Source organism: Colobus angolensis, unplaced genomic scaffold (genome assembly GCF_000951035.1).
Source record: "Colobus angolensis palliatus isolate OR3802 unplaced genomic scaffold, Cang.pa_1.0 Scaffold304, whole genome shotgun sequence".
Lineage (NCBI taxonomy): Eukaryota > Metazoa > Chordata > Mammalia > Primates > Cercopithecidae > Colobus > Colobus angolensis.
In genome coordinates, this window is record NW_012116311.1 from 1,115,180 (window position 1) to 1,125,282 (window position 10,103).

Genomic DNA, 10,103 nt, shown 5'->3' on the forward strand with positions numbered 1-10,103 from the left:
AAAGAAGTCTCCTGGTTACATGCAAGGTATTAGCTGATTATGACTTGATATAATTATATTTAGACTGTTGATTGGTCATTGTTTTTCATTTAGTGGTCAAGAGTGTCTAGCAAAATGCTGACTGACATATGCAGATACTGAATTTACATCTTCATATATTCATGTCTCTCGATATTCAGAACTCAGTTAAATTTATCCAGGAAGATAAGGAGGTCATAAATAGAATACCAGATGTGGCTTTGCTTCTTTTACAGTTAGAGAGCTTTGTTAATATCCTCATTTTCTTTATTTCTGCTAGCATTTCCAAATAGAATTTGTTTCACAAGGAAGTATCAATGTATAGTGTCTCTGTCAGGCCTTGCATTAGTCCCAGTTTCTCATAGTTGATTTTCAGTGGCTTTTCAAATTTGGTATACTTTCTATTATATCACAACTTATTTTCCCAACCATCTAATGGAGACTTGTTAAGGTGGGTCAACCTCATTTTTGTTTTTGAGTTTAATATTACAAATATTGTTGAAATTTTTATTTTGAAGTAGTTCAAACAAAAAGATTGCAAAAATAGTATGAAGAATTCATATGTACTTTTCACTCAGCATTCCCCCATGTTAACCTCATAAATAACCACAGTAATATTGATAAATATCAGGACATTAGCATGGATACAATACTATTAACTGCTCTATTCACTTAATTCCATTTTCCTTAATTGCCCCACCAATGTCCTTTCTTTGGACTGAGATTCTATCCAGAGTCTTCATTTATTGTTCTTTCTCCTAAGTTTCCTTTATTCTGGGGAAGACAGTTCCTTGTCCTTTTTGTCTGTCATGGTCACGACATTTGGTCAGCTCTTTTGTAGACGGCTCCTCAAATTGGGTTTGCTTGATGTTTCCTTGTGATTAAACTCAAGTTATGTCTTTTTGGCAAGAATATTATAGAAGTGATAGAGTGTCCATTCCAGTGCTTCATATGAGATGACGTGGTGTTGTGCCCAGCTTACTTGTTTTCACTCTTCTGTTATGAATATGTACCCCACTGCTAAGAATGCCAACTTTTTGCCTACGTGCATCTAATTATATTCATTTTTCAAGATTTGCCTTTTTAAAATGATTTTCTCTATTTGCTCTGCTTCATTTGATCTCTCACTTCTTTGCCTTCCATTTGCCATAATACTCAGTAAAACCTTGTCATACTGATGGCTTGAAAGTCTATGTTATGTTGTGGGAGCCTCACCCACTGTTGCTCCCAGGAGACCTCTTTGGTTTATTCCCTTGGGACACTGAGACTTTTGTACCAGTTTATTTTCTCCAAACATGCTCTCAATAATCATATGGGTTAAGTACTACCAAAGTTTGGCACTTAATTATTACTTTGTTTATTGAAAGTTAATTTTATCTTCTAATTAGATGGTATCTTCTTGCCATCATGGACAATTCTACGGATTTTTTTTTTTTTTGATTACTTGGAGAGAGAAGCAAGTATTTTTAATAGTATGTTGATTTAGTCTGTTAAATCAACATACTATTTAATAGTATGTTGATATAGACTGTTAATCTTTAGATTTTTTTCAATAATTTAAGGTGAAGAGGGGAGGAAAAGATTAGGTACACCTGTGCTTAGGGAATAATTTAAAAGTGATTACTAGAAGAAAGTACACTTAGTTTTCTAGTTCATGTATTCTTTCTTATCTCTAGCATTAGTGCTGAAAGTAACTGTTGGTATAGAAGTGAAAATTGTCAAAAAAAAAAGACTGATTAATAACCTCAAAGCTGAAAGGAGATTACTAATTCAGAAAATGACAGTTGTAAAATAGAAATCCGATATTAGTTTATAGTTGATTATCAGTTTTATACAGAAAATGATAATAGTGATAAGAATAACTCTTCTTTATAGCCTTAATGACTCTGCCATTGAATTACTTCAAATTGTGATGATATTTTCTTCCTAAGAGCTGATTAATTTAATGTGTTCACATTTTTGTTCCAATAATGGTCCTAAGATTACAGGTGGAATACTGGGACACAAAAATAATATAATATTTTGTCAGAGACTACCAAACTCATTAGATGCAGAGACAAAGCCACAACTGGGTTTCTGGTTGGGTGGATTTACCCCCCTCCTACCTTTCCTCATTAGACTGAATTTTAACAAACCAGATAGGCTTTCTCAGGTATGGAGACTTCGAATATGCTGTTGGAATCAGACAGCATGAGCTAACATATTTTAGAAATATACTTGACTTCATTTTAAAAAGAGAACATTTATATTTTCTCACTATTTCATGTGTAATGCAATATAAATAAAGCCCTATCCGAGTTTCATGTTTGTGGGGAAACTAGCATTACTGCAGATTAGTGACAGGGCAGAGAAATGACCTTATTATCTCTGTAATGGTAATAGTGTGCTTCACAGGGGAGCTTGTGTTGTTAAGAGTAAGTTGTTATTTTCTCGCAGATGCTTTCTGTACAAGTTATTAATATATTAAATCAGAAGGATTGGAAAGTGCTGTCTAGGGACTTAGGAATATAATTTATAAGTTTCAGTATTCACCTTTACTTGAAATATCATGTAAATCTGATTTTGTGGATGTATACACAAGCATAAACATGGTTTCACACGTCAATTTCTTTGCGCATACCTTTTCTTTCTTTATGGAATATCCTATTTTTCCTGTGTCAAGTACCTCTGTCTCTAAGACCCACAGCAGTTGTATCCTCTGTGATGAAACCTTCTATCCCTGTAACCAAGTTGTTGCTTCCCTTTAGATTCCCAGAGCAGTTTGTTCCCATTGCTATGTTATGTTTTTATTTGTTGGCTGATAAATCTCTTTCCATCTTTGTGACTCACAGTCGAGTGTGTGCTTCTCAATGGCAATTCAGTTTTTCAGTTCATATTCCAGCATCTTGCATGATGCCTGCATATGTTGAATATGCAGCAACTATTAAATGAAAAATGTATGTTAAACTTGGTATAATTAATATATATATATATTATTTAGACATCTAACCTCTTCCAAAAATGTGTTTAAGATGGATTATAAGCAGTATAGCAAATTAGAAGAAAACTGGAAGAAAAAAGGAGGATGGGAAATAGAATGGGGCCAAGGATGAGCAAATTCACACCATGAATCTCTAAGTGAATGTGTAGTGTGAATGAGAATATGCGTTAAAAAAATCTATCCTGTTTGATAATTGCATTTTTACAATTTTGGCCTTGAAAAGATTTCTTGTTTTTCCAAGTTGTTCATTTTGTCACTATTTATCTGATGCTGAAGTGTTTATCTGAGGAATGCTTATTAGTTCTAAGATTCTAATGTAATCAGCATATGGTGAAATGGAGTGGCATCAGTTCGTCCCACTTCTGTGAAAATAGGAATCTGTAATATGACTGTGTGTGGTGCTCTTTAGCTTCTGAAGATTTGTGCTCTAACTCCTGTCACTTGCTCCCTTTTACAAAGCACATAGCCGTGGGGTAGGAATGCAAGAAAGCTAACTTGAAATAACAATCTTTTCCTGGAATAAATATGTTTTAAATTAAATTTGACCAAGAAGTACCTATGAATTCTAGCTTGCTCTCCAGGTGACTTGTTTGCCAAATTTAAATAAATGGACATATTTAAATGAATTCTTATTCTGTTCTCAGGATAACATTTAAGCAAATCTAAGAAGAGGTTTTTTTTTTCTTATTCTCAGTGTGGTGTTTTTAAAATAGAGAATAAAACTTGGTTTGTTTTGTTGTTCCTTAGTTAATTGTTAAAATAATGAGGCCTTATTATTTGGGGTAATTTATTTAAGACAATAGAGCAATTAATCGCTCATTGGCAACCTGACAAAAGAAGTGGGCCAAGATGCCAACCCATTTCTTGTGATCTGCCAGCCCTTAAGAGTCGTGTGTTCCAGGGATTTGCTAATCGCCAGCTGGCAACTGATTTACAAGGCGAGAAAGACAAGACTCTTGAATCGTGGCCACTTACAAGTAAGATGCAATGTGTACTGGCTTTAAGCCTTGTCTACTGGCATTCAAATGTTGCTGCCAGGGGAGAGACTTGATGATGGCAAGGAGCCTATGTGCTATCTTCGGTATGTTTGTCCGATGTCATCAGTATTGTTCTTAACCCTCAGTTTGGTTTAACAATTAAGACCTGCTAAATAGAATGTACTACTCCAGTGATATATGTGTGTCTCCCTGTCTATTTGTCCACCTGCCTGTCCATTTATCTGTCCATCTGTCCATCCATCCATCCATCCATCCATCCATCCATCCATCCATCCATCCACCCGTCTATCCATCTATCCATGCAATGAATACTGGGGGTAAGCCATCAATGAATGGGCTGGAATTAACCTCTGAAAGCATTGTTTACAATTGGGGCTGGCAATCTTCTTCTGTAAATGAACAGATAATAAATATTTTAGGTTTGTGGACCATACTGTCTCTGTTGGAACTAGTCAGCTCTGCTGTTGTAGGGTAGAAACAGCTGTAGACACTGTGTAAATCAATGGCATGGTTTTGAGCCAATGAAATGCTGTTTCCAAAAAAATCAGCTTGCAGCTATAGTTAGCCCACCCCTCAATTAGACAGTGGAAGTATCTGAGTCAACATAGTTTGGGAGCTACACAAAAGCTTTTAAAGAAGTGCTTTAATGCTTATAAGTTTTCTAACACTGCTTTATGTTCCTGGTTTATTAGCTTAATTATTGTCTGTTTCGGGCTATATCTAAAAAACTTAATTTTGTTTTTGTTTTTGTTTTTGTTTTTTGAGATGGAGTCTTGCTTTGCCGCCCAGGCTGGAGTGCTGTGGCCAGATCTCAACTCACTGCAAACTCCGCCTCCCGGGTTCACGCCATTCTCCTGCCTCAGCCTCCCGAGTAGCTGGGACTACAGGCGACTGCCACCTCGCCCAACTAATTTTTTTTTTGTATTTTTTAGTAGAGACGGGGTTTCACCGTGTTAGCCAGGATGGTCTCGATCTCCTGACCTCGTGATCCGCCCGTCTCGGCCTCCCAAAGTGCTGGGATTACAGGCTTGAGCCACCGCGCCCGGCTGCTAAAAAACTTAATTTTATAGATTTTACTGTTTTCTTTTTTATTTAAGCATATTAATCATTTAAATGATATTCAGCTCTCTCTGACACTGGTTATATAAATGTCATTGGATTGGAAATCTACAAAAAAACAAGGAATAAAATTCACCACGGTATCACCCATAAAGCACCATTACATTTAATAGTTTTTACTTATAAACATGATTTTAAAAACTACTTTGACATGGAAGTATGGTCAAGATACATTGATGAGTGAAAAAAATGCAGATTGTAGAAGAGTTCTGAACAGTATATATGATGTGATTCTATTTGTGAAAAGAAAAAAGATTATATATGTGTACACTAGCATATGGTAAATATCTGAGTAGATATGGAATCAGTTCTTAGTTTTCAAGCAAATGAAATCAACTCTCCAGTATAAGCAGAAGAAATTTATTGAAGGATAAATAAATAACTCACAGATTTCTGGAATCCCCGAGAATCAGGTTTAGAGGCCATATATTTAGAAGCAATACCCCAAATAATTGGTTCTGCAAAGAGGCCCTGGCAACTGTCAGTCTCAATCCGTGATACCACTAAGCCTAGATGCTGGATTTGCCTCCACTGTTACCAGTATTCCAGAATGAATTCTAGACAGTTACTGCTCTTCTGTGTCATCAGCTTCCAATTCAGAGTCTGCTGTGGATGCATTGGATTGCCAGAGCCCATGTTTTGTGCCCTGGCTGCAGAGGAACCTTAGTGGGGAAGCATGTGGAATTCACTTCTCTAGTGGACAAAGGGCCCTGCCTCCTAAGGTAGAGGATTTACTAAATGTAGGAAGAGGATTCAGAATCTTGGATGCCAGAAAGAATGAGAGCTGTCTACAGCAGACACCTGGGAAATTGTTAGCATTGGTTACTTCTGGATGGTGGAGTTGGAAGGGCTAACTGGGAGCCTTCCAGAGGGAGGCTTTGACTTTAACTTTACTCTTCTGTCCTTTTTGAATATACATATATAATAAAAAAGTCCATGGGGAAAATGAACAAAAGGGAACAACAGTTTTTTCTAGCATTTCCACTGATAGTATTTTCACATAAGAACTCAAGAATGGCTAGGCACGGTGGCTCACACCTGTAATCCTAGCATTTTGGGAGCCTCGGGGGTGGATCACCTGAGGTCAGGAGTTCGAGATCAGCCTGGACAACATGGTGAAACCCCGTCTCCACTAAAAATACAAACATTAGCAGAGTGTGGTGGTGCATGCCTGTAATCCCAGCTACTTGGAAGTCTGAGATTCACTTGAACCCAGGAGGCAGAGGTTGCAGTGAGCTAAGATTGCGCCACTCCACTCCAGCCTGGGCGACAGAGTGAGACTCTGTCAAAAAAAAAAAAAAAAAAAAAGCCTGGGTGCAGTGACTCACGCCTGTAATCCCAACACTTTGGGAGGCCGAGGTGGGTGGATCATTTGAGGTCAGGAGTTCAAGACCAGCCTGGCCAACACAGTGAAACCCCATCTCTACTGAAAATACAAAAGTTAGCCTGGGGGTAGTGGTGTGCATCTGTAATCCCAGCTACTTGGGAGGCTGAGGCAGGAGAATCACTTGAGCCTGGGAGGCAGAGGTTGCAGATCACGCCACCACACTCCAGTCTGGGTGACAGAGTGAGATCCTGTCTCAGACAAACAAGCAAACAAATAAGAAACAAAACAAAAACTAAAGAAACCTTCTCAACTAAAGTTCCTTCTTTATTAAGATTTTTTTAGTTTCTAAAGTTTTTTTTGTTCCAAGGTAGCTGCTGTATTTTATACATTTATATTGCATTTATTCATCTGTGCAGTAATGTCATAGAGCCATATCATAAATGCTGTTTCTGTTTTAAGTAATATAGAATTTAGAGAAACAATAAATAAAGCTTTGCTACAATGAGCTTCATAAATTATTTTACACACAAATGTCACCTCAGAAAAAATAACTTTTTTTTTTTTTTCCTTTTCTGTATTTAGCGGAACAGGTTCCTATAGAACCATACAACATCCCATTGTCCCAGGCCGAAGTCATACAGGAAGGGAGTGATGTTACTCTCGTTGCCTGGGGCACTCAGGTGAGTAGCATTGATCCCGACTGTTAAAACCTATGTTGTGCTTGGAAGCTCTCATTTTAAATCGTGATACATGAAAAATTGAAAACAATGTTTTCTTTATATCTCAGATTAAATCTGGTGGTACTGATGCTAATTTCTTTTTTCCCTCAACTTTATTGATGTGTAATTAACAAATGAAATTATATATATTCAAGGTATATATGTGATGATTTGATATATGCATACCTTGTGAAATGATTACCATAATCAAATTAATTAATGGATCCATCAGCACACATAGTTGTTATTTGGTGTGTGGGGGTGGGGGTGAGGACACTTCAGATCTATTATTTGCTCTAGGCACTGTGCTGCATATTAGATCCTGAGAACTTCCTCATCTTATAACTGAAAGTCTGTGGTACTGATTTCTGAGTGAAGGTGAGATGTCTGTATATATTAAAATGTATACACATGTGGTGGCTATAAATATATTACAATGTATTAATTAAAAACACATTTCTTTTGAAATACGTGTATACTCACATTACTTTTGCTGCAAATGGCTATAATCTTTTTCATTACATTTCCTGCCATCTCTCATGATTACTTTGCTGGCCATGTGTACTCATCCACTGGTCCAGACTCAAAATTCCATATCTTTCTTTTTTTCCAGTGACCCTCTCTACTCATCCACTTCATTTTCCCCCAGGCTTGTTGTCACTTTGCTCTACCTCCCAACTTTTTCTCTGGCCATAAACTCCTATCTCTTCCACTTTTCTTCTCTCTCCTTCTTTTAAAGATATGGTCAGTTTTTATTTTTCTGCGTAAAGGAAATCCTTATTTTAGGAAATTTAGGGCAACACAATATAAAGAAGATAACAAAAATGGTTTTCAATATCACAAGCTCCTACTCTCCTCTCCTTTTGATTTTTGGCATGGAGAGCTACAGTCCTCATGGTTTCTTATCTTCAGTGGGGTAACTCTGCTGCTTGGTGAGTTGTATCCCATTGACAGTGTCCTTGGTGGGTGTGGCAAACCTCTTTGCTGTCCTTCTCTCCACTTTTTAATCCACATCTCTGTTACTGTCAGCTCGTGACCTTACTTCTCTTTTTAATGGGGAAGTTAGGGTGTATTAGGTATTGACTCACATAGCTTGCTCTTCCTTTTGCTTCAGATTCTTTCCTTCTTCCCTTTGTCTTTGAAGAAGAGGTGTCTGGTTTACATAACAACCTCTGCAAATCAGTTTCAGACTGTGTTCCATTTTACCTTCTCCAAGACTGTAGTCTATTAGCTAGTCCCTCTCTCTCCTGCATCTTCAGTTTTCCATTTCTTGTTGCTCTTATTTAAAAAGTATGTCTCTCTTCACTATTTAAAGAATTCCTTTCCCCTTAAATCCCATTACACCTCCCTCCTTTTAACACTGAACTTGAAGAACTGTTTTCTATTGTCTATATTTAATTTCTTAACTTCGTTATATTCTTGTACCTGTGAGTTCTATTCCCACTAATTTACTGTTTTTGTCAACATTACTGATCTTCTAGTTGTTTGAATTCAGCTGTTATTCCTGCTGTGGTATGTGATACTGGCTGCTATCCCTGTGAAATCTTCCTCTTAAGCTTCTGCAGTACACTGTCTCCTGGTTTTCTTTCTAGCTCTTTAACTGTTCTTTTTATCTCCCTTTTTTCTTTCCTTCCCTCCTTTTTTCCCTCCCTCCCTCCCTCCTTTCCTCTTGGGCCATTTTTTCCTTAAATGTTGGTGATTTTTGCCCTTTACTTCTCCCTCTACGTGCTTTCTACCTATTCGTGTGACTTCATTTACCTTCTGTGTGCCATCTTTGTAATCAGTGTCTGTGGTACTGACTTCTCTCTCTAAGCACCTCTTTCTGTTTTCTAGATATCTATACTTACTATTTTTGCAGAATATGGGATTCAACATATGTGAAACAAATTTATGAATTCTCCATGCAGATCAATTCCTGAGACTTTAAATACTATCTCTAATAGTGATGTCAGCATTCAACCAGTTTTTGAGGCTGGAACCTTTGTAGTCATTCTCTGCATATTTTTCTCTTTGTTTCAGGTTCATGTGATCCGGGAGGTAGCTTCCATGGCAAAAGAAAAGCTTGGAGTATCTTGTGAAGTCATTGATCTGAGGACTATAATACCTTGGGATGTGGACACAGTTTGTAAGGTGTGAATATAATGGTGATAGAATATCATTTCCCTGAAACTTTTGGCCAAATATGTTGTATATTTGCAAATAATTCTTCTGAAATTGTGAGCTATGTGAGCATTTTCAATTGATTTAAAAGTTTTAAATTTGCAGCATGAAAGAAAGTTGTATAAACAGCTTCATACTCAAGGAAACAAATCACTATAGAATTTATTTTTCCTCCTGTAGTTTTCTCTGTTTAAAATACTACAAAACAGGGTCCTTTATGCAGTCATCTTGGGTTAAGTTGTGTGAGTCATGGAGGATATCAAGGATGCCGAAGGCACCTGTGTTTTTGACTTCTTATTAGTTATGGTTCACTTAGCTAGGTTTAATTTAGTCAGGTAAATTAAGTGATTTGGCTGAATTTTCATTTATCATCTCTCCAAAAGTAATGGGGATGGATTTTTTTTTTTTTTTAAATAACTCTGTATATAGTCTTAATAATGAGGGTTACAGTCTAAGGGTTGTGTGGAGATTCTGGCTGCTCTAATGTACAGTTTCTATCTAAGTGGTCTCATGACCTTTGACCTGATTACATTGGTCTTCTTTTTACTATTAAGATTTACATAGCCAATTCCCTCTTAAGAATATAGTTTAGGGGGGCGGAGCAAGATGGCCGAATAGGAACAGCTCCAGTCTCCAACTCCCAGCGCGAGCGACACAGAAGATGGGTAATTTCTGCATTTTCAGCTGAGGTACTGGGGTCGTCTCACTGGGGAGTGCCAGACAATCGGTGCAGGTCAGCTGCTGCAGCCCGACCAGCGAGAGCTGAAGCAGGGCGAGGCATC

General features: G+C 37.3%; 1 protein-coding gene across 3 annotated transcripts in view; it reads left to right on the top strand.

Annotated features, from left to right (window-relative positions):
- The window catches only part of BCKDHB (branched chain keto acid dehydrogenase E1, beta polypeptide), a 250,327-nt gene that overhangs the window by 83,937 nt on the left and 156,287 nt on the right, over positions 1–10,103 (top strand). For all 3 annotated transcript variants that reach the window (XM_011950278.1, XM_011950279.1, XM_011950280.1), the window contains exons 7-8: positions 7,025–7,122; positions 9,181–9,291. In XM_011950278.1, coding sequence (XP_011805668.1) covers positions 7,025–7,122; positions 9,181–9,291 — 209 coding nt within the window. The remainder of the gene's footprint in view (positions 1–7,024; positions 7,123–9,180; positions 9,292–10,103) is intronic.